Genomic DNA, 26,219 nt, shown 5'->3' on the forward strand with positions numbered 1-26,219 from the left:
ACTTATACATTGTGTCTTTGATTTTTGTTGCTATTTTTGATCTCCCAGCTTTGACACTTTTTTGCTGTTTTTATGCTCCATCTCCAGGATTTTTCTCAAATGATCTATTTGTCAGTTTGCTGACAGGACAGCAAATCCCTGTTTGAGATTTTCCAACATCCAAATGAAGTGTATCAGCGATTTTGCCGAGGGAATATTATAGATTGACATCTAAGCGCAAGGCATTTCCTGAATTTTACTCAGTACTGTCAGGACTGCCTCCATTTGAATAGAATGGATGGATGGGAATCACAAAGAGACTGAGCTGGTTGCTTCTGAATCATGGTGGCTAAACTCAATTGATGTGAATCAGAAATGGAGCAGACAACAATCAGACTCATCTCTGAGTGCTGACTCTCCTTCTGCCCAACTTTGATTTTGGCCTATGAATAAAATCTTGTTGATGTTAATACTGTATGTTACACAGAGGTCATGTAACTTACACGTAACTTGTGTTCCATTATATCTGAAATCCCAAGGCACACATGCTTTACAAATCTGGCTAATTGTCTACGTACAACATATTGAAATGAGATCATTTTTGGCCAAAGCAAACGGGGTGAACATGATACTACACATTTGTCCCCAGTTTGTTCATAAACGCCTTTATTGGGCTTTGTAATATGGCTAATAGATTATTAAATACAGAGAATGAATTAAAAGTTTGAGAACAGCTGAGACTAGCACCTGTGATGTTTCACAACACTGCCTGTGCTAAAAATGAAAGAGTAAGAAACACTTGCAGGGCTGGTGTTAACTGCTTAACATTACAGAAGGAAGTGGAGAAATGTGGCTAATCTCACACAGCTGAAGCAAGGAAACAAAGCAACTTTTGAAGTGGTGATCAATGTACAGCACTTAGAAACCTTACAGAAGTGCTGGACAACTTACTAGAACAGGTGTCCAAAATCAAACTAAAACAAATGGGTGCTCAGATACAAGGGTGGGATTTTAGTTCAATGGGTCCCCCCATTCATAAGTGTCTGTCTTTATCTCAAAACAAAAAAAAAATATGTCAGAGAAAAAATAATGATTTAGGCCCAAAAAATATTTTTGTAATGTCCTGAGAATTGTCAGAGTGGAGTTAACTGTCAGCTTGCAAAAGTACACTCATTCTCATTCACACAAGCTCATTCTCTCTCCTTCTACTCAATTTGTCAAAACATAGTCATGACGTTTCACTGAGAAAATTGACAAGTCTGCTCCAAGCTGAAACACTGCACAATTAACCACAGCCCCTATGCTTCACTTTTAATGTTCTTTTTGGAGTAAGCATTATAGTGATAATGTACCATGCTGACCTGACCAGGCTCACTATCTATCACCTTCAGCCCTCTCCAGGGCACTTTCTACACTTTCCTTGGTTCTTCTGCTAATGAGCTGTGCCTATTATTTCCCAAAGTTATAGGTGGTTGGGAGGGACCTCACTACATGCCCAAATAGCTTCAGTTGGCTCCTCTTCATCCAGTCTCTCTAGTTTTACCCCTAAATCTCCATAGACTTGCTTGTCAGGTGAAGTGATGATTCCAAATGGGCCATATCTGGCTGTGAGTGTTGATGTATGGATGGGTCTTGCAATGTACTGGCACCCCATCAATTCCTCACTCTGGCGCCCCTTGAATTAAATTAGGCAACTGTGAGAATGCTCTTGTATGTTAAGAAAGTCTTTAAGAACTCTGAAGCCTATATAGGTGCATGGAGGCGCACCAACTTTGATAGATTGATTAAGGCGTTAACCTCATGTAAAGCAGATGCACTTCAACACCTTGCCAATAAGACGTTTCAATATGCCAGGCTTATGTCGCTTTTTGTCTTTAGCCATCTTTTTAGATGGCCCACGTTGACATTCTCGCTTCTCTGTGGCTGATTTTGATTCTTTGTGTAACTCTTTCTTCCTCCTCCTTCTCTCCTTCTCTTCCTGCTCCTCTCGTAGCCGTTCCTGTAGCTGGTCCCTTTCATTTTCCAAGGTGCTGATGTAGTGCAGCGCATCTTCCATTTCTTTCTGAGTGATGATTCGATCCCCCTTTTTTAACTGATGGCTGCTCTTCAGCTGGTTTTCCAGGCTCTTCTTCTGCTTGCTCAAGATGTATGCCATTTTTAAAAGGTTGGTGCGCTCCTTCTTCAGATCTCGAAGCTGAGCTTCAGCCGCCTGCTGGTTTTCAAAGAGCTGAATCAGTTTCTGTTCAAGCTCTTTTCTTTTTTTCTCTCTTTCAATTGCGTGATCATCATGCTTGAATTCTTGCTCTTCAGGGGTTGAACTGGAAAGACAGGCTGCCAGGTCTGTGCACATGACTTTCCATTCCTGAATGACTTTATCTTTTGCTTCGAGCTGATGTCTGAGCTCTCGGATTTCATCTTGTATTTTTTGGAAGTTCTCCATTGGTGTGTTGACCTGCATCCTAAACCAATAGGCAAGGCTGGTGGGGATAGATGGGGCAAACCCCTTGCTCATTAGAGTGTCTGAAGCCTGGGATTGATGAAGAGATATCTTTGCCATCGGAGAAGAACACTGAAAAATAATAAATATAATAAACATTTTATCAAAGTTGGGAGTGAGGAAGAAGGCAATCAATTAGAGAAACTAAAAATGTAATAGTAGTAGTAGTAGTAGTAGCTGCAGTAGTAGTAGTTGCAGTAATAGTAGTAGTAGTAGTAGTAGTAGTAGTAGTAGTAGTAGTAGTAGCGGTATTGTCAAAAGTACAGAGTAGCACATTGAAGAATCTTCTTCCATGTGTTGAAAAAACAGAGAACCCCTGTTAAGAATCATGGACACCCATTAATGCAATGGAAAAATGATGGATGTTAAAACTGCACTAGCCATGTCATTCTTTTCTACAGTACCAAATAGTGACTGCTGTTCTACTGCTACACAGAAACATTTTGCTAGATGGTTGTCAGCAAGGCCCAACATACCAAGCTTTCCAAGTGACTCCACAGTCTCCATTTTCACATGCTTATTTCTCTTAATGCATTTTCATGCAGTAGTCTACCCAAACTTTCCACAGTAAATTTAAATACGTGTATATCCAGATTGTTCTGGATATATTTTAATTCATTTCCCGTGTTATCCAAATTCAGTTCATAATGAGCTGAAGCCCATCTCAGTAGCATCAGGTGCAAGGCAGGAGTTAGGCCTCCACTGAGACACTTAATTTCAAAAGATATTAAAATTAAAACAAAAAATAACTTTGCAGTCTGATGAATCAAACAGACCCATCATCACAGGTTTGAGAATCAAACAGACGTGTCATTGTGGCCTCAGGGTTTGTTTCCTACCCAATCAAACTGCTAGGTTTGTTCACTAATAATGTTTTAATGAGGAGAATTACTGTTTTGCTTAAAGCAGTACTATACTGTATAATTCAAAAAGAAATAAATAGGTGAAATTTGCATTGACAGGCACCTTTCTAGTATATTATGATTACATTTCATGCCCAGATTGCAAAACTGGTGCTGGTGTTATCTTTACATTACTTTTGGCAGGAACTTGTGCATACAGTTAGGTATCCATAAATATTTGGACAGAGAGAACTTTTTTCTAATTTTGGTTCTGTACATTACCACAATGAATTTTAAATGAAACAACTCAGATGCAGTTGAAGTGCAGACTTTCAGCTTTAATTCAGTGGGGTGAACAAAACGATTGCATAAAAATGTGAGGCAACTAAAGCATTTTTTTTTAACACAATCCCTTCATTTCAGGGGCTCAAAAGTAATTGGACAATTGACTCAAAGGCTATTTCATGGGCAGGTGAGGGGCAAGTCCGTTGTTATGTCATTATCAATTAAGTAGATAAAAGGCCTGGAGTTGATTTGAGGTGTGGTGCTTGCATGTGGAAGATTTTGCTGTGAACAGACAACATGCGGTCAAAGGGCTCAAAAGTAATTGGACAAATTAAATAACTGGAAATAAAATGTTCATTTCTAATATTTGGTTGAAAACCCTTTGCTGGCAATGACAGCCTGAAGTCTTGAACTCATGGACATCACCAGATGCTGGGTTTCCTCCTTTTTAATGCTCTGCCAGGCCTTTACTGAAGAGGCTTTCAGTTGCTGTTTGTTTGTGGGCCTTTCTGTCCGAAGTTTAGTCTTCAACAAGTGAAATGCATGCTCAGTTGGGTTAAGATCAGGTGACTGACTTGGCCATTCAAGAATTTTCCACTTCTTTGCTTTAATAAACTCCTGGGTTGCTTTGGCTGTATGTTTTGGGTCATTGTCCATCTGTATCATGAAACGCCACCTAATCAATTTGACTGCATTTAGCTGGATTTGAGCAGACAGTATGTCTCTGAACACCTCAGAATTCATTCGGCTGCTTCTGTCCTGTGTCATATCATCAATAAACACTAGTGTCCCAGTGCCACTGGCAGCCATGCACGCCCAAGCCATCACACTGCCTCCACCGTGTTTTACAGATGTTGTGGTATGCTTTGGATAATGAGCTGCTCCACGCCTTCTCCATACTTTTTTCTTGCCATCATTCTGGTAGAGGTTGCTCTTGGTTTCATCTGTCCAAAGAATGTTTTTCCAGAACTGTGCTGGCTTCTTTAGATGTTCTTTAGCAAAGTCCAATCTAGCCTTTCTATTCTTGAGGCTTGTGAGTGGCTTGAACCTTGCAGTGCACCCTCTGTATTTACTTTCATGCAGTCTTCTCTTTATGGTAGACTTGGATATCGATACGCCTACCCCCTGGAGAGTGTTGTTCACTTGGTTGGCTGTTGTGAAGGGGTTTCTCTTCACCATGGAAATGATTCTGCGATCATCCACCACTGTTGTCTTCCGTGGATGTCCAGGTCTTTTTGCGTTGCTGAGTTCACCAGTGCTTGCTTTCTTTCTTAGGATGTACCAAACTCTAGATTTTGCCACTTGTAATATTGTAGCAATTTCTCGGATGGGTTTTTTCTGTTTTTGCGGCTTAAGGATGGCTTCTTTCACCTGCATGGAGAGCTCCTTTGACCGCATGTTGTCTGTTCACAGCAAAATCTTCCACATGCAAGCACCACACCTCAAATCAACTCCAGGCCTTTTATCTGCTTAATTGATGACGACATAACAACGGACTTGCCCACACCTGCCCATGAAATAGCCTTTAAGTCAATTGTCCAATTACTTTTGAGCCCCGAAATGAAGGGATTGTGTTAAAAAAATGCTTTAGTTGCCTCACATTTTTATGCAATCGTTTTGTTCACCCCACTGAATTAAAGCTGAAAGTCTGCACTTCAAATGCATCTGAGTTGTTTTATTTAAAATTCATTGTGGTAATGTACAGAACCAAAATTAGAAAAAAGTTGTCTCTGTCCAAATATTTATGGACCTAATTGTATATCCAGTGTCGTTAATAAAAATTACAAAACAGACAACTTCATTTTAGAAAAAATACAGTACAGATATTAGAAAATAGTTGAATTCAAACCCCACAACTTTAATAACTGTCCTGAATGTAGACTCACAAAGCATGCATTTCAAAAGAGCACTTCCAAAAATAACCACTAGAGGGGGAAATTCCATCAAAAACCCCAGCTAGACACAAAATTGACTCAAAGAATCTTTATAAAATAAAAGATTTACTCTTAACAAAAACTGCTCTGTAATACTGTGAAGATCTGAAGAGCACAAAAGTCATCCAACACCTCTTAAAGGCAATTCCATAAGCAAACAAAGTCCCAACACAGAATCCAACGAGCAGTCAAAATAACAGAGCAGGAGGTCAAAAGAATCCAACATCAAAAATGCACTAAGGACAGCAATACACAAGGAAACTGATCAGCTCCAGAGCACATTCAAAGTGAAATTCCAAGAACTGTGGGAGACCCTCCGGATTTACAGGGCAGAGGACAGGTCATGGCAGAGATTGGTAGGTGTCCCCACCTTTTTGGGGAACCACCCACAAAACACATGGAACATGACACAGGCTTAGACACAGATACATAAAACATAAAAGATACAGCAAATCATAAATGAAAGAAATAGTAACACAAATAAATTAAAAATGTACAAAAAAAAGACACAAAGCAAGCATATGAATCCCAAGTAGAGGAGGAGCCCTCGTTGAGATGTGACAATAACAAATGGCACTGGAAAGGAGTCTGTCTGTCAGTCTGATAATGCAACACCACTTTTATATTGACAGAATGCAGTTCACAAGTGGTAGGAAGTTACGGGAGCACACTTTTATGAGAAGGTTCAACTCAAATCAAAAGACACTCTATTTAGCTTTACTGAGGGCATTCCATACAGGGCAAGATACTATTTTTGTATCTCTCTGTTCTTTTGTTTGTGCGTCATGGTTTTTACTGCACACATTCTAGTTATAGCTGATCTCTTCAATGTTGTGTATGCTGTCAGTGTTGAGTAATTTCATTTTTTTGACATCAATGCTTTAAAATAGTCCTCTGAACCTCTGGAAATTCATATTGACTACTGTTTGTACAGAAATCCAAATATCCATCTTAAGAGTTAGTTTGGGCAATGGATCTAGTATCAGATGAAGCTCAGGTGAGCAGCTGGATTATCAGAAGCATTTTGTTTAAAGTTGCAGATTTTAAAACAGGGCATCTTCAGTAGAGGGCATCTTGATCTTGATGTTTTCACTCTCCAGCTTACACAACTATAAAGGCCTATAAATGCTCTGCCAACAGCTACACTTTATGTCTTGTTGTAATTAGTCCTGCTGCGGATAACAACTATTTAGAATTTTCATTCATTCATCCATGTTCCAACATACTTATCCAGTTCATTATCATAGAGCACTACTGCCTATCCCAGCCACATTGGTCTAAAGGTGGGAACCAACCATGAGTGAGGTGTCAGTGTGTTGCTGAGCAGAGGCACATTAGTCCAATTCACAGCTATCAAATCACCTAAACTATGTGTCTTTAAATGTGGAGAGTAAATGTAGAAAAACATAAGGAAAACATGCAAACTCCACACAGGCAATGTTGGGCCGAGAACTAAACCCAAGACACTACAAATGTGAAGCAGTATAGGATCATAGCATCATAATTCATCAATAAACTAATTCAAGTATATTTAAACAGTTAATACATCTTTGACTGTAGAGGCATAACTAATTATGGAAAATTTAAATCTAAAAAGAAAAAATATTTTTCAATGTCTGAATAATTAATTGCATTTCAATATGTGCCATTAGGTTAATTTGCAATCCTAAACTAGCCAATTGTGTGTGTTGGACTGGCTTCATCCTGTGCTATTCAATACTGCCCGAGATTAGGCCCAGGCTCTGAATTAGATTATGAGGGTTTAAAAATGTTATGTTTCATTTCTTCAAAGAAATGTTCAGATTTCCAATAGCACAATAATATGGAAATTGAAGTGAAACACTTAAACCATGTAAAGTTGGGAGCTCTCTTTGAAGCTACCTCAAGGCATATGGTGGAATGAAATAATAATGTGAAAGATCTGAGATGGATCAACATGGACAACTCTCCTCAAAGAGTCAAGCATATCATCTTTCACTTATAATCTAGATTTATGAACTCCTTTTGTGTTTGTACATTTAGTTTTTCCAGAGATTTGGAATATTTTATTATGAGTCTGGTAATGCAATTTTGTGCTGATCACTCCATGCAAAAAGCCATATTCTTTAGAGTCTCTGTGTCTATTGTCAATCATATGACATTCTCTATTATGTAATTTCAGGTTATGGATATAAGATTGCAGCACACAGTTTCTGCTATGCATTATGATTATTCACTGAACTACTGCTACAAAAGTTCAGGATACTGTATTCGAACCCTGGCCAAGTCACTCTTTTTTCTGAAGTGGCACATTTTCAATGTGTCTGTTACTTTTTTTTGTAGTCTGCTTTCCCTTTCACATCCATAGATATGCAAATGAGGTTAAGGCTCTCTATTATAAAAAAAAAAAACTTGGGAGGGAGACTAGGGAGACGATACGTGATATTCTCGTAAGACAATTTGACATCCCGCGAGACAACATTTAAAACAAGTTCACGGACATCTAACCTAAGCACTTGTTGGAATGCTTTTGCCAGACACCTTCATGTGCTCCCAGCTCTTAAAACAACGACAAGTGACAAGCAGAACATGCAGCTCACCAGCAGCAGGCAACAAGCCAGCAGATGACACGACCGCCTCTCCTTAGCGTGCATTCAGCTACCCCCCCCCCCTTTACAACGTGAGCAGCAGAGACACAAAGTGGCAAAAGGACAGCTGCTGTACAGGCTTTTAATTGATCGACGTGCAGCGTGAGAAACAGCAGCATCAGCAGAAAGACAGCAGCTGATCCAACAGGATTTCCTTTCCACATTCCCCCCCCCCCCTTCACAACGTAAGCAGCATTATACGACCTGCGAGAAACATCCAGAGTTACCAGAAGGGAAACTAGCAGTGTAGACTTGGGTCAAGGAAAACACTAGAATAAGAGAAGATAACTTTATTATTTATATTAATGTTCCTCTTACAACTAAAGGGAACATTATTAGTAGTAGGACTGTCAGAGCACAGCCAGAATGTTACTTGCATGCCTGACTGTTTTGTCATGTTAGGGTTCCAGGGTGACCATATTCTCCCCTTTATACTCTTTATTATGTAGACCACTGCTATTCAATTAGTTCTGCGTAAGGACCACATTATGAAAATTATACCAGTCAGTAGGGAATCATTTTTTTCAAATTGTAGAAGGAAGAAATAAATGGAAATCAGACTCATATGTTGTTACACTGAAAAAAATATAACATTGATGTTGTTCATTCAACATAAATTTTCTCTTTCAAGCAACTTAAGATTAGTCATTTAGTGTTGTAGCTTCAAATATTTGGTTTCAGATCTCAATCAAAGTAAAAAAATTTGTTTGTACCAAAGTAAGTTATGGTGGAAGGAATAAACATAAAAATCCTATTTCAGTTAACCTAATATTTTAGGTTGTTCGTGTGCTGTGTGGGAGGGGCCGTTTGTATATTCTTCCGGTCAAACTTTCCAGCGTGCTGGCTTTCCAACTGCAAAGAAAGAAGAACACTTTCCCGAGTGGAGTGGACATGGCTATGCAGGTCTGGTCATTTTCAGCAGCAGGCTTTTATAACGGATGATTTCTGGTAAGTAACCCTGTTTCTCAACTGTTAATTTTAAGTATAAGAACTCATAATAAAACATACTTTCAAGAAAGCTGTAGAAACATTTAATCATTTTTTGTTGTACATTTAAGATTTACACTGCAAAATGCTTATGTATTTGCACTAGATTTTTAAATAAATGTAAAAAGTACAGCAAAATGTGTTATGTTCATAATATTTCTAATAGCACAAAAACAGATTACGACCAATAAACCATTTTAAATTGTAACAACTTAAAAAATAGATGTACTTCAGTATAAAACAAGTGAAGTAAACCCAATCACTCTAAATGATTTGCCTCAACTTAAAAATTGTGGGTTCAAGAAGATAAGAAGAATTATATTGGTTCAGGTTGAAAATATTAAGTGTGAATCATTACCTTAATTATTTTAAGTTGAATGGAGGTTAAACTTTTTTCAGTGTAGTGCAGGCAGCGATGATCGTGTTGGCCAGTGATGGATGCTGGACTACTGTTCTTAATGATCTTTCTATTCAAGAATGCCAATTCACATGTGTGCAAAAAGTCAAACAATGTCAAAATAAATGGTGCATGCCTCCTTGAACATGGTAATATCTCTTGACTAACCTCTGAAGTTGTTAATGGCGAGCACAAGAGCTCATCAGTAAGTTGGTGTTGAAGTTACAGTGAGTTGTCTTGAAATACCTCCAAAAGTTACTATTGCTTCAACGCCGATAAGCTCTCATTTTACAGCATACAGGTTTTTCTCACTATTAAATTGTTTGTTTTTCTCTGTTTTAAAGGTAGAAAGCAACATTTTCGTACTAAGACAGAGAAGCTAATCAAACTGTGAAGAAAACATGCATGAAACAAGAGGTCGGAACAGCTTCTGGCCGCTGGCATCGACTTGACCTTATTTTTGGAATTTGGGCGGGGGAACTAGTTAAAACTGACAGTTACCACTGGTAGGGCGGGTCAAGTAGGAAAAACTGATATATATAATAAGACTGAGATGTGCCTAAAAAAATGAAGTTCAAAATTATTTTTCTTTTTTAATTATTTGTTAAGAACCAATGAAAGGGCCAGGTTAAATCTACTTGAGGTCCAAATCCAGCCACTAACTGAATAGCCCTGATGTTGACCACATCAAAACATCTCATATCCCATTCTCTTACAACACTGTCAGGTATTAAAGTTCATCACTTTCCCTTGCTTATTACATCTGTAACTCCAGGCAGCTAGACAAAGTACCAGAAGAGGCAGGAGAGAAAAAAGATACATGTATGCTCAAAATAATAAACAAAGTAAAATGAATACAACAAAAATACAATTACCTCCAAAGTAGCATTTCATCTTGTGCCCATGTGCTTACTACCAAGTGGCTGTTTATTTTATGTTCTGGTTCAATTTGGTATTTGCTCCAGCATGGCCTTTGGGGGTGTATCAGGGGGCATCATGAATTCTACCAACTCGACCCTCCTTTTCCGGGCTATACTGGCCTGTTAATGGCCTTTCTTCTCAGTCCACCTGTATTCCCCCAGGTTGGCTGATCAGTCAGTTTCTGAACATTTATTATTACTAATTTTAATATGTAGTAAATTCTAAAATATTTTTTTCCCAAGTATGCATTTTTATCATAATATTAATACACCATCCTCATGACACTGGCCAACATGAAACACCTTACCACTCTCCAATTAAATGATAAATAAGAATGAATTATAATATAGAACTTCATTGTAACTAGTAGAAAATCCAAATCATCTTACCTTGACATCCTCTGTATTCCTGTTTCCATGCTCCCACTATCTGAAACCTCATGGAAAAACTCTGTGAGTGGGGACTGGTATCCCATCCAGGGTTGGTTCCTGCCTTGCCTGCAATGCTGCTGGGATACACCCCTGCCCACCTTGACTCTAAGCGGATTTGAGAATATTGTGTTACGTTAATTTCTAGTTAGCGGTTTATTATAACATAAATACTCATTGTGATCTGACATAATTTGTATAAGGACCATCTACGCTGAACGTGGGCTCAGTAAAGTCTCAAGTTGTAGAACAGCTTTGCCCAAGAAGCCTGAGGAGCCAACAAATCCATTGGGCCTGCTAGAGGCACCTATATTCTATATACAGCATGTCAAGATGACACAGAATCGCAAACGCTTTCTTTTCTTTGCAGTCAAGCCTATGGCCAGAGACCTTCCATCTTGTAATGGAATCGTTTAGGAAAGGACGACAACCAGCCTGGCATTCCCCTGTACAATTCTGTGGTATGGGAAACAACTAGAAACACCTGAAGCCAGTGGGGAGGAACCTTCAGGATTTTAAATGGCCACCAAACAACCTGGAGTACTACTGAGTGGTTGGCTGGAAGCAGAGCTTAAAATCCCCTTCCAGTCTGTGCCCCTAATGAGCTTATAGTTGCCAGATAGTAAAAGATAAGGATTCATCTGGCAGGTGGAAGGAATGCCAGAGGTAAGAGAAGGGGAGTAGTTTGTGAGAAAAGATGAACAGCAGATTTCAGGAAGCAGTGGGAAAGCAGAAAAACCACCCACAGAGTAGACAGGGATCTTATTGCCTAGGGAGGCCTTGAGAATTGGATGTTAAATTCACCTTACTGAATAATATTCCCTTTTCTCTAGCTGGAATTATTCTCAACGTGTAGATAAATTCTTTTGCTTTTGTTACTGTGAATTCTGTGCTGTTGTTTGTATTTGGGGTCCCTGTTGACAACAACTATAACATTTATTTACAGTATATAACACATTTTCATACAAAAAGTGCAGCTAAAAGCACTTTACTAGTAGCAAAAAAATGACAGTAAGAAAGAAAAAAATATATAAAATATAACCTTGCACAACACAAATAAGCAACTAAAAAATTGAAATGGACGAGTTCCTAAGCATAGCCTAAACTTCTTTTAACTAAACTCAGTTTTTAAATCTCTAATGGTTGTAATAGTCAAAGACTGAATCTGATGCTATGGTTAGATGGTTACAGAAAGACAAAAACTGTAGCCACTGAGATGCTAGAAACAATAAACCTCCAGGAGTACCAAGGCCAAAAGACTACCCAGATCCTATAATGTCACAAAGTTATCATGAAGGAACTTGCAAGCCCCCAAAGTCCAAATGTGGCACAATATTCACATGGCCCTTCTTGTTGTCCTGAATTTCTAAGAACCATAAACCTTTGTGTGAAAATTTGAAAAAGGAGCCCAACCCCTTTTAAAACCGATGTGAATTTGCTGCAGTGATCTTATAAGCTTTACCAAGGTGCATTCTACGTGGTTTCGGTCTTTCCAGCAGGACCAGGATGGTGCCTTGCACAGTGAACTTATTGGCACATGTAGAGCATAACAGCTCTCATTACACATGTTATTGATTCTTTCACAAAATGGCTTTTGGCTTTCTCCAGGACCCTGGCTGTAGCTGACTTTGTCTTTTGGCTTTGTTTGTAATAACTGACCTAGATTTCTGAAGGTTTACAGTATTTTCAGAGGTGCTGTTGACAAGAGTTTTTGTTTTCCTCTACTCCACAGGTTCTCAAACTCGGTCCTGGAGACCCACTGTGGCTGCAGGTTTTTCTTCCAACCAGATTCATAATCAGTGACAACATCTGATAACACTGATCTCATTTAATTAACTTGTTATTATTTTTCTTTTATTCTACATTCAGAAAAGCACAGCAGCATGATTTTTACATTTATAAGACATTTAGAAATATGTCTGCTTTTTATAGATTTAAATGCTTAACTCTCTTTTGTTGATTTCATTATATTTTGCCCTTTCTCTATGCAGTTTTCCTCCTTCGTTGTATCTTATTAATGATAATAAAAATGAGCAGAGCAGACACCCAGGCAAACAACAATGAATCATGAAAGGCTGCCAATACTTTAGTGTCAGACCCCCTAATTTGTAAATAATGGATTAATTAAACAATTAGAACACCTGGAAAAGTAGAATGAAAATCAAGATGAAAATATTGTTAAAAATAAAAAAACACATTATTCCCATATAACTACTTGGTACATTTTAAATGTATTTATTTAATTTTTTTTTTACCAAATTTAGTTTTCTAATTTCTATATTGTTCCCAAAGCACAGAACTTAGGAAAGAAAAGTTCACTTAATTAGCCCAGGAGTCCAATTAAAAACAGAAGTTGGTTGGAACAAAAACCTGCAGCCACAGTGGGTCCCCAGGACTGAGTTTGGGAAGCACTGCTCTACTCCAATGTCAGCTGACCATAGCTCTAACAAATAATCAATGAACATATTCATGTTAATTGGCTTCTAACTACTTTGTTTCTTGCTTATTTAAACAAATCTTAGTCTTTACGTATACTCATTATGTAATTTGTTATGTTTTGTAAAATTTGTATCTATCTGTGAATTTGTCACAGTGCCTTGTTCTTGTACTCAGTAAAAATAAACTAAACTGAATTAAGATATCTCCCGCTACTCCGTGGTGGCTGCCAGAGGTTTTACAAGTGTAATACTCATCTATGGGCATTCACACTCTTGCTCACATTTAAAATGTGTTACAAAATTGTGCAAAGCTTTTAAAGAAATGTGAAGAATGTGAAATCCGTACTCACATGAAGATATGATGTGTTCTTCTCTTTCAGTGTTAGGCGATAAGGATCTCCATGTTTTGTTGGTATTGCCCAGTACAATACTCCCTTTCCAAGTGAAACAAGTGAAAGGAGAAAGGAGGTGGCAAAGGCAATGAAAAACAGAGATGCCCGGGGTTGCTGGAGCTGACATTCCTGGAATTTAAGATAAAAGAGAATTTAATTTTAAATGTAGCACATACCTCACACCCTCTCCCACTGTGTTCAGCACTATTTATCTTCTATTTCCTAATTTTCTTGTCAGCTAGAGGAAACAGGTGTCTCTCCACGCAGCACTTGCTGCAAGATGGGAACCAACCTTGGAAAGGGGCCCAGTCAATCATAGGGCACACTTGTGTACACACCTACAAAAACTAGCATTGTAATGCAAGTAACATAAATATATCTGTCTTTGAAAAATAAAATTGTGGTATCTGCAGGAATATCTAAGCATAAAGAGGAAGAATGTGGAAACATAACAAACCCCAACCAAAGAAAACCTGTGTGTGGAGAACACTTGTTGTTGGTTGTACAATCCCAAATCGAAATGAACAGAACAAGTTCCAAAGTGATGAAGATAAGATTTCCGTAAAATCTGAGAAACTCAGGGTTTCAGTTCTCAGTGATGAATCTATTCATTTGATTCTCCTTACAGAGGGACTTGGACAAAATCAAAGCTCAGGTTGAGTTGGGGAGCATGCACTGGCACAGCATGTTGCTATACACACAACACAACAAAACAGCTTCGGTGAGTAAATGTAAGGTAATGCATTAGGGTTACATTAACAGAAGGAATTGTTAAAGAAAAGATTGATCATCATATGAAAAGAATGTGCTGGGATTCTATCAGGAAGCAACAAAAGTATATGATCATATAAGGGCATATGATATTACTCATTGTGTTTTTTAGAAGGCATTTGATAAGCTCCCACTGGAGAGTTTGGACATCAAATTAAAAGAAGTGAGAATTCAGGGTGCACTTTGCTGAGAGGTGCAAAATTGTATAAAACACAGGATGTAAAAGGTTATAGTGTAAGGAACCTTATCAGAATTAGATAATGTTAAAAGTGATTTCCCTCAGTGGTCAGTACCAAGGCCACTGCTATTTATACATATGTCTTCTTTCAACAGGTCTCCAAAAATGTGCAGACAGTTGAAAATAAAACAAAAGGACTTACAGATGCCCAAACAAAAAATAATTAATGATGTGCCGAAATGCTTGGATTCAGAATATGAAATGGGGGAGAGATTTTTAGATCAGCAACAAGCTGTCTGCTCAGTTCTAGCAGATGACAGAAAAAATGGCACGTCATGCCAAAAGACTTCAACATTACAGTTCTTGAGGCTGTATGAGATGTTTAAGTCTTTCATTGATGCCCTCAATGGTGAAAAACACACCACCCTCTCCTCTGTTCTACCATTAGCATGGAAATGTTTTTCTCATTTGACATCTGATCAGGTGATAGCATTTTGAGACAGCAAGTTAAAAAATATTTTAAAACTAGCAAAATACCCGCGCTTCGCAGCGGAGAAGTAGTGTGTTAAAGAGGTTATGTAAACATATATATACATAAACATAGTGTATATACATAAATATATACATATACACATCCACATATATATACATATATCAACATATATATACACATACATATATATATATATATATATATATATATATATATATATATATACACACACATGCAGACACATATACATATATATACATATACATATTTGTATATCTACATATATATACACATATACACATATACATATTTGTATATCTACATATATATACACATATACACATATACATATTTGTATATCTACATATATATAAACATATATACATATATATACATATTTGTATATCTACATACATACACATATATCTATCTATCTATATATATATATATATATATATATATATATATATATATATATATATATATATATATATATATATATATATATATATATATATATATATATATATATATACACACACATATATATATACACATACATATATCCATCCATCCATTTTCCAACCCGCTGAATCCGAACACAGGGTCACGGGGGTCTGCTGGAGCCAATCCCAGCCAACACAGGGCACAAGGCAGGAAACAATCCTGGGCAGGGTGCCAACCCACCGCAGACATACATATATATATATATATATATATATATAGCTGATTAGCCAGTGGATTCGCTCACTGAGTGCAAGAGAAAAAAATAAAATGTATGTATAAAATAAGTTAAATTGCCAAATTTATTTTTCCACAAATAAAGAGCACTTACAATAACATAGAAATCAATATAAACAACATTAACATCATTATCATTTGAGAATATGAAGTAATATATAAGAAGCACATTGCATATAAATATAAATTATTAAACATTAAAATGTTCTTCTATAAAACAGTACCGTGGCTATTAGTTTGTCTGTCCAGGATTTTAAATGAGCTGTAGCTCGCAAACCGTTTCACCTATTGACTACGTCACGTCTACTATTCGCTTTCCCACACATATGAACACATATATATATATATATATATATATATATATATATATATATACACACATACATATACACACACATACACATATATACATATACATACATAGTGCGTTGCAACACGGGCTGTGATTGTTACATGGGAGGGAGACGACAAATCACAGCTTCCCGCTTTGTAATCGGGCTTGTGATTGCTGCTTTGACGGATGTCCAGATCCCACAGTATTTCCCCTTAGGAGAGGCGTTAGGCAAGTGTAATTGAATAGCGGTGGTGCAAGTTATTACTCTTTTTATGTTTATTTTATGTTATTGTAGAATCAACTCACAGCTGCGCGCACCAGTGCGTGCGTGGCGGATGCGTACGGCTGACGTTTTCATTGTCTACCACCTTCGCTAATCATTCTTGAGGCAGATTGAAGACTTAAGTGCCAGCTTAACTGAAAAATTAAAGAAAACATAGTAAGTTTTAAAAGAAATCAGTTTTAACGGGAAAAGATGCCGACGAAAGAAGAGAAGCAGCGGGACGCTAGGGTCAAGAGCTGCTCATTAAGAAGTAAGCGCATCAACCTCTGAGCAAACGAATGGTAAACGTACAGAGAAAGAGGATAAATACTATGAATGGTCATGTCAAGTGTATTCACTCCACGTTATCGTGGAGTGCGCTGTTACTGGTATTTTGATAAAAGAATCTGAATAACATATAAGAATCGTATAAATTATTAAACAGTAAAACATTAACATTTAAGAAGTAAAGATACATTGAGTACTACTGTAGTGCTTTCGGGTATAGTACATTTTTTGTTTGCCCATTACATGCATAAATGTATAAATTTTTTGGTGTACCTACCCAAGAACACGCGACATGACCCGGCAGTTAAAAATTTATCGCTCCAGCAATTTTAACTCTGTTACAAAGTCATCTAATATGGTATTGCAAACGGCAGCGGGAGCGTTTCTATAAACTCAATTTAAACTTACTGTTTACACCGTGCTTTGAAGATGCATAGTATGCGACACGTGTTTCGCCGTAATTGTGGGCTCATCAGGAGTACACAGTCACTGCACTCCCTTACGGGAATCGATCCTCGGACGTAGAGGCGAAGCCCCTAACGTTGTGCCACGGCGTGAGGTTCGTTCATTTGACAGCATGTAGATCGGGGTAATTACATTGCAGGCATTCGTAGTCTGATTCACAATCTGATTGTATGGGTGGTTACCTACCAGGTAACGCTTGTGGTTGGTGAGCAAGTCGGCTAACTTCTGCCACGGTGCCCTCTTTCAGTTGCGAGAAGCAGATCATACAATGGTTGAAATAGTTTAATATATATAGCAAAATCACCGCGCTTCGCAGGGGCGAATATGGTATTGCAAACGGCAGCGTTTCTATAAACTTAAAGTTACGGTTTATACCGTGCCTTGTTTCATATTCTTTTCCTACCTTATCAATTGTGTAATGTGTTTTTTGAACAGGTTTGATTAATGCAAGTGATCACTCCTGCTGCGTTCAGTCACTTCACGTGAGCCACTCTCTTGTGTGATGTTGCGATGTCCACGGGTTTATTTAATGTTAGCTAAGACCCGGCAGTTAAAAGTTTCTCGCTACAGCAATTTTAACTCTGTTACAAAGTGATGCAAACTGTCGTTTATACCTCGTGTCTTCTCATTAAACTTGTATCTCGCGAATATGGCATTGCAAACGGCAGCGGGAGCGTTTCTATAAAGTTAAGGTTACGGTTTACACCGTGCTTTTTTATACCTCGTGTCTTCTCATTAAACTTGTATCTCACGAATATGGTATTGCAAACGGCAGCGGGAGCGTTTCTATAAAGTTAATTTAGACTTACGGTTTACACCGTGCTTTTTTATACCTCGTGTCTTATGAAGATGCTTGTATGCGTCACTCACTCGCTTCTTATTGTTTCGCTGCCTTGTCAATTGTGTAATGAATGTTTTCTTCTGCGCTCTTTGGGGCTCCTCCTTCTTTTCTACGTACTGAGTTCACAGTCAGTTCACGTGATTACGTGGGAGGCGTGATGACGCGACACGCAACTCAGTCTCCTACGGCCATCTTGCTGCCTACCATTACAGTATATGGACAAAAAAGAGGTTCCAGTTATGACCATTACACGTATAATTTTGAAATGAAAACTGCCTAACTTTTGTAAGTAAGCTGTAAGGAATGAGCCTGCCAAATTTCAGCCTTCCACCTACACGGGAAGTTGGAGAATTAGTGATGAGTCAGTCAGTCAGTCAGTCAGTGAGTGAGTCAGTCAGTCAGTCAGTGAGGGCTTTGCCTTTTATTATTATAGATGACCTAAGACAGAGGTATGAGGACCACCCTCAGTAGCTTGTTCAACACATCAAATTTCTTGACTCAAGGTTTAAAGACAGTTTTTTTGTCTTAAAAGAGGAACTCAAGCAAATGTTAAATAACAGTGTTCATTTGCTTGAAGTGGGAAACCCAAATTCAGCCAACACCCTCTTCAAGTACCAATCAAAGAAAAGCAAAACTGATCTGAAAGCACTGTTAACAAAAGAACAGGGGGAAAAGAAGAGCCAAAGTCAGCAGTCTCAGCAACACAGCATCATCTGAAACTGCGCATCTCACAAACAAGTTCACATTTTATGAGAAGATACCTGAACATAGCACAGAGGAAGATTCACTGGCATGGTGGAAAAACAAGAAAAACTTACCTCATCTTGCTTAATTTGCAAGAAAGTATTTGCACTGCTACTTCTAGCTGTCTTTCAGAGCATGTTTTTAGAATGTCTGGGCTCACTCGCTGCCCAAAAGGGCACGTCTCACAGACATACTAGTCTTCCTTGCAACAAATGTGGAAGCATCAAAGGGACTGTAATTTTCACTGTTTGCATTTGTAATGCATAGCATTAAAGTGTGCTACTGATTTGGTTTTTTTTAGTTGTATTTCATAAGAATTGGATTACTGTTAATTTAGTTATTTATTGTTTAGTTATTTATTGTTTAACAGACTGTTGTACATTACTGTTCATTTTATTTACATGTCTATTTAGTGTGGGTTTATTGTATATATTTTCTACCTCAGCAAGAGTTAAAAAAAGTTGTAAAAGCTTTATTTTGCAATAAAAATATTTTGAGTTACATTATCCTGTGTTAAGTATCGAAAATGGTACTGAATTTCAATAATTTTCTTGGTATTGTATCAAAGTTTGAAATTTTGGTATTGTGACAATGCTAAGCTACAGCAGTCATAAGTTGGACAGTCATAAAGTATATAGGTTCGTAAGTCGGCTATAGTACAGTGGATCCAGGCTAGAAACTCGTTAAGGGTACATTTCGCACAACGTTTAAAAGTAGTTTCTTATGAAACAATTTCTTTATCATCTGGGGTGAAGCATCCACTCTGGACCTCAGCACGGATGAGCTTGAGAATCAATTCACGTCTCCTTGTGTGGATATTTTGAATGTTGTATCTCCACTTAAAGATAGGAAATATCTGCCAGGAAGACAAAAGTGATTTAATGACACTAAGCATTCTCTCAGAAGGACATGTTGGAAGGTTGAGACAAAGTGGAAAAAGGATCACCTCTACCTCTTCAATGAGATCTCTCAGACTCTCTTTTTAATTATCAAGAGGCTGTGAAGGCTGCAAGAACATTTTTTTCAAATGTTATTGCAATCCACTCTAACAGTTCTAGAGTATTATTTAGTGTTATGGATGCTCAGTTTAATCCATCTGGTGGTTCTGCAAATGCTGGGTCATCACTCTTTTGTGATGACCTTTTGCAAAACTGATATTTCAGCTAACATTGTGCCTTTAGTTCACGCAGAGAACCATAGATGCATGGAATAAATCACTAATTTGTGTGGAAGAGACTAGAGTAGGACTTTACAAACTTTCAAAGGTCGAGTTGATATTATTTTGGAGAAATCAGAAGGATCAGATTAGTGAGTTTTTGTTGGGGTGAATGGCCTGTTCCCATCAAAATTTTTTTGATGTTCTAATATTACACAATAGCTCTCTGGAGAAGCCTCATCTATAGTACTGCATGCATTTTGATCTCCAAAAAAAGAAAATAAAATACACAAAAACTTTAGAAACATTCCACCGAAGAGCGACTAGGCTGACTCCAGGACAGCAAGGTATGAGTTATAACCAAAGATGAAGACGTTTACACATAAAGAACTTTTTAAAATTAGATACATCTCTCTATTATAAATGAAAATCCTGTGGGATGGAATGACTAGGAGACGATACGTGATCATCACGGAAGACAAATAAAAGACCCGCGAGACGAAAGAGAATGGCCATGGAGCGTCTCACAGGGATATAGAACATGAGATTCTTGCAAGACACGACGTGACAGCAGCTGCCCCCCCACCCCCCTTCACAACGGGAGCAACGTTATACGTCCTGCTAGAAAGAGATTTAACCACGCCCTGGGCCAGAAATAAAGGACAATTATTGTTTGTACAATGTCACGCGAAATAAGGCAGTGAGCCATCATTTAAAACAAGTCCACAGACATCTAACCAAGCAGTTGTTGGATTGCTTTTGGCAGACACGCATCATGTGCTCCCAGCTCTTAAAACAACGACATGCGGCAAGCAGAACAGGCAGCTCGCCAGCAGCAGAAAGACAGCTGATGATCCGACGGCACATCCTTAGCATGCGTTCAGCTGACCAAACAACGTGAGCAGCGTTATACGTCTTGCGAGAAAGAGATGTAACCATGCACGGGGCCGGAAATAAAGGACAAGTATTGTTTTTACAAAAGTTTTTAACGTAGAAATGAAAATAATGCATATGTAACAATACCCATGAAAATAATCTCTTTAAATTGTAAATCCATAGCACGCACAGATCATGAGGACAAGGACAATCTGTTCTAGATGAAACAACGCAAAGAAGAAAGAGCAGTGCGGAGAAAAGAGACCCAAAAGCGTTGGAAAGAAAAAAAGGGAGATAAGAGATTATGAAAGCAGTGGATTTCGAAAGGCTCAAACAAACGATGGCGCGATACACATGCAGAGAAAGGTACAGAATATGAAAGCAGTACAATTCAAAAGTATTGCAGTGTCCCAGCCAGATTGAAGCCTTTTTTGTTTTAAGTGACTGATAGGTCAGATTGAGGGGGGAGGAGTATAGCACGGAAGACTGATAGCGGGGTACTGATTGATGCGGTAAGTGGGAGGTGAGACCCGGAAGAGGAGGGGTTGGAGAGGGTGCTAGACAGTTGTGTTTGGGGTTACGAAGTCGGCAATTGTTCAAGTAAACCTTTTGTGACACTTTATTACGTCAGTCGCTACAGTATCAAAAAAAAAAGATAGTAAAGATCTTAGCGGAAACAAAAGTTAATTATTCATCAGAGCCAGGTGTAATTGAAAAAATAGCAGGACAAAGCAAGGTCAGAAATAAAAGGCGAAGAGTAGAAAACAAAGTCTTTTTGCCTTCGCATCATTCAATGCACAAAACATGGATTTACACAATATGGACCATACGCTATGAGAATCTGTGGTCCCACAACAGTTAAAGCAACGACAAGTTTAATTTCAAAGAATACACAATTCAGTCAGGTGTATATTTATAATGATGGAGAAGCGATGCAAATTTTAACAGGCAACAAGAAAGGTGATGTATATATTACGCGAATAACATTAGACACCAAAGGAGATTGTGATATGCCATTCGCATTAAAATATTTACAGTTTACCGTGAAAATAGCTTTTGCTATGACAATTAACAAATCACAGGAACAACCATTAGAAAAAGTCGGATTATTTATTAGAGAAACAGAAACAATATTCACTCACGGGCGATTATACGTTGCGTTGTCACAATGTGTCTCCAAAAACGGATTCAAAATTCTATGCGATCTTGAAGAAAAGGTCATTCCAAATATTGTTTTTAATAAACCTTTAAAGTAAAAGTGCAACTAATGAAATTGAAACAATTCCAAAGAAAAAAAAAGCTTTTAAAACTGTATATCCGATTAACCAAACAGAGGCACGGTGGTGCAGTGGGTAGCACTGCTGCCTCGCAGTTAGGAGACCTGGGTTCACTTCTCGGGTCCTCCCTGCGTGGAGATTGCATGTTCTCCCCATGTCTGTGTGGCTTTCTTCCGGGTGCTTCTTCCCACAGTCCAAAGACATGCAGGTTGGGTGGAATGGCGATTCTAAATTGTCCCTAGTGTGTGCTTGGTATGTGTGTGTGTGTGTGTGTGCACGCCCTGCGGTGGGCTGGTATCCTGCCCAGGGTTTGTTTCCTGCCTTGCGCCCTGTGTTGGCTGGGATTGGCTCCAGCAGACTCCCGTGACCCTGTAGTTAGGATATAGCAGGTTAGATAATGGATGGATGGATGGATTAACCAAACACAGGGGTTGGCGAGCAAAGTGAGCAGGGGGCGGAGCCCCCTAGTTTTTTAAAATTATGAAAGGAATCAGCACAGTGGATGCCAGCTGTTATTTTAAATGAAGATATTCAAGAAGAACATGGGGACACAGATAGAAAGCTGTTAAGGGTGAATTTCACACAAACGTTCGAAAGTTGTTCTTCACACTTAAAACCAGAAACAGATGGAATAAATTTCCAAATAATGTGGTAAAGAGTAGGATTTTAGAGACTCAGTATGATGCTATTTGGAAAAATTAGGTGGTTAAGAATGATAGGTTTTGTTACTGTTCTTGTCAAAACTGATCTAATGGTTATCTACAGCAGCAAGGCCTAGTCCTAGAATGGTCTGAACCATAAAACCCCTGTAACACTGGGGCAGGCATCGGTGAAGTTCAAATTCTTATCTGTTCCCAACCTGAAGAACATCTGGGAAGAGAGCAACGGCAGGTAGCATCTGATTTGGAATGAGGTTCAACTGGAAGGGAAAAAGGTTCCAGTGTGTTTCCATTTATACTTTATAACTATCACTCTTGGCTGCCATCCAATTAAACATTTAGAGGCCTCCATCAGCATCCCAAGTTTTTTTTTCTCTCTCTGTCTTCTTAGTACATTTAATCTGTTTTATTTATTTTCCCTTCACATAGAAAAATGCAAATGTAGGTAAAAACTACTATGAACTGTATACTATTTAACATGCTGTATAACCCAAGAGTCTTAGCAATGTAGGCTTCTCTTCAATTTGAAGTTCTTTAGATCTTCCTTCCCTCTATTTTTCTGGAGATGTCAAAGACTTTTCTTGTCATGGCAGAGGATCCTAACAGAATTTGAGAAACATACACATTTCACTAGCTAATGAGTAAGAAGCATACCTTATAGACTAAAGGAAGAATAACTTAAAGTTTCAGGTTTAGAGACAACTAATCAGTAATTTTAAGCTAACAAAATACACACTAAGTTGGGCCAAAGAATCAACATAAACAGTAGGGAAGGAGTAAAAAATGCATCATATTTACCAAGGATTTTAAAATCAAACAAATTAAAGAAATACAGCCCCAGACAACTGAAAATTGAATGTTCAAATAATAATGGACCACAATCCATCCATTCATTTTCCAATCCTGCTATCCAATTTATGGTCATTGGGAAGAAAATCCCTATATGGCAGAACTGGGTGTACGAATTGGTATGAACCAACCATGGCCATGGCTGCACTTCATTCAAGGATTCACACACCACTTCCATAAAATCACTGAAAGAACAGAAATGCTAGCAGTGAAACTGAGTCAATGGGAAGGGTGCAATAAACAGGAATAACATAACCACTATAAACATCACCAAGTCTATTCCCTTCTTATCTTATATGTCAATATGGCAGATACTGATAATGATTCATAGATCCTCTGTATAAACATAAATAATTGTGTGATTGCATCTTTAAAGTAAGAAGGTGCTCCCCTCTAGGAAAAACAACACGAGAAACTGGGACAGGCCATAACATCTAAGACAGACGAAGCAGCAGCCATCACAATAACTCTACATGGCTGTCAAAGGAGGAGAATTAAGAATATCAGTGCTTTTAACCTGTAGTGCAAGAACATTACTGCACATACCATAAGGTGTAAGATGGTTAGTCATATTGGTCAGTTTAAGAAGAGATCATACCTGACTGCTAAAGTGTTTTAAGTTCATTTTGAAATAAGAAGGCATCGTCTGTTGGAAGAGTTGAACAGTGAAGTGTCATGAAGAGTGCGAAAACAGAGCTACACCAACAATGAAGAAGGATAAATTAGAAGTAGGACAGACATTGCAGTCAGAAAGACCGTAGTCCACACTACTTGGTATTTAGAACTTCGAACAGAATGGATTTTAGGTGGGAGTGAAGATACTTATGGAAGACTAGGGGGCTTCGCCTCCTGCTCACTTCGCTCAACAACCACTCCCGGCACTTTGAGTTTCTGCCACTCGCATACTGTATGTGGATTTCACTTTCACCAAACAACAAATCTTTTAATTCTCATGGCTATGCCTCTTCATTGGGAAGAAACACTACTTTTCCCTGATGGTAACACGAATTAGACGAACTACAAGTCTCCAACTTAAAGTTTAAATCTGAACAATATATTCGATCTCCTTTCACTGTTCCGTTATTTCACCGAGTAATAATTTCCGTTTGTTTGAGCTAATGCGATCTTTACTATAATTTTTTTGAGACTTTCGAATTTTAGTATTTCATTATCTCTAACCTGCTCTGCATGTGTATCGCGCCAACGTTTTTGAATTCTTTATGATGTTCTACTTTGTCATCTACTCTTTGTCTTTTATTTCTGGCATCGGGAGTGGTTAAATCTCTTGGCACAAAGTCTTATCTTGTGGGACTTGAAAGTATCTCTCTAAAAAAGTCACATCTCGTCCCAGAATTTTTTTTATTATTATAGACAGATAAGAAAGTGCAATAAAAGATAGCAAAGAAGCAACATAAAGTATGAATATATTCATATTATGCTAATAACATTGCACAAAAGAGGGCTCCCAATTATTTCTCTGTCCATAACAGCATCACTGAAAGCCAGTGATTATCACGCCAGCATTGGGTGCAAGACTGGAAGCAAGCAGCCATGGACAGGCACTCTCACGCACAGATTCACAAATGTTCAATTACTTATTTGCGGAACATGATCAAACCAGGTGTTAAAGTCATAGGAAGATGGAGTCTACCCAATGAGCAATCAGGCATTATGTGAAGTTATCCCTGGACTGAAACACCATGCACACACCCCCACTGACCACTACAGCATAGGGCTAGTTTGGAGATACCAGGCAACCTTAAGCAGAAAACAACACAAAGCCATTCGAACATGAGGGATGACATCCAATTTTCACACAGATAACCCATTTTAAGCCACATTTCTTGATTAAAAAGATGTATACAAAAAGAAACCAGGTTGGCTATCAAACCCTTCCTGGAATTTGGATAACATGCAAGCAACACACACACAGATGGTCATAATCCATTTAAGTACAAGGGTCATGGGTGAGGGAGAGTGTAATCGCCCAGGAAAAAGGGCAATGTCTGGGACACCAAGTATGAAACAAAATCTAAAGTAAAGGTAATACTAGATTTAGTATACCGAAAACATTTATATTTTGATAGAGGCAATGAATGATGCAGCCATGAATTTAACCCAGGTCTCATTTTGGCAGTATTAACTACAGAGTAACTCTCTGAATTATATTAAATAACTGTAGAGAAAAGCCAAGCAAAATGACACCTTTTATTGGCTAACTAGAAAGATTACAATATGCAAGCTTTCGAGGCAACTCAGGCCCCTTCTTCAGGCAAGATGTAATCATGATAATGATGATTACATCTTGCCTGAAGAAGGGGCCTGAGTTGCCTCGAAAGCTTGCATATTGTAATCTTTCTAGTTAGCCAATAAAAGGTATCATTTTGCTTGGCTTTTCTCTACATTCATAATGGCTAACACGGTACAACACCCTAGTACTATTAAATAACTGTGAAACGCACAAAAAGCACCTTGCTTAGAAAAATCTTTCAAAATCAATAAAACTAATTTAACTTTATATGGCAAGAATACATAATATTACATGAGATCAGTAAGTA

The 26,219-nt window shown here is 38.1% G+C and overlaps 1 protein-coding gene across 2 annotated transcripts in view; it reads right to left on the reverse strand.

The window, feature by feature from the left end:
* Positions 1-1,761: 1,761 nt before the first annotated feature.
* LOC114661327 (inner centromere protein-like) overlaps positions 1,762-26,219 on the reverse strand; it is a 29,038-nt gene continuing 4,580 nt past the window's right edge. Inside the window, exons 2-3 of one of the 2 annotated variants that reach the window (XM_051933325.1) lie at positions 13,686-13,856; positions 1,762-2,548 (exon numbers count right to left, since the gene is read on the reverse strand). In XM_051933325.1, coding sequence (XP_051789285.1) covers positions 1,778-2,548; positions 13,686-13,856 — 942 coding nt within the window. In that variant the 3' untranslated portion in view covers positions 1,762-1,777. The remainder of the gene's footprint in view (positions 2,549-13,685; positions 13,857-26,219) is intronic. The other variant, XM_028814541.2, reaches the window with a different exon arrangement.

The sequence above is a fragment of the Erpetoichthys calabaricus genome, chromosome 11 (assembly GCF_900747795.2).
Source record: "Erpetoichthys calabaricus chromosome 11, fErpCal1.3, whole genome shotgun sequence".
NCBI lineage: Eukaryota > Metazoa > Chordata > Cladistia > Polypteriformes > Polypteridae > Erpetoichthys > Erpetoichthys calabaricus.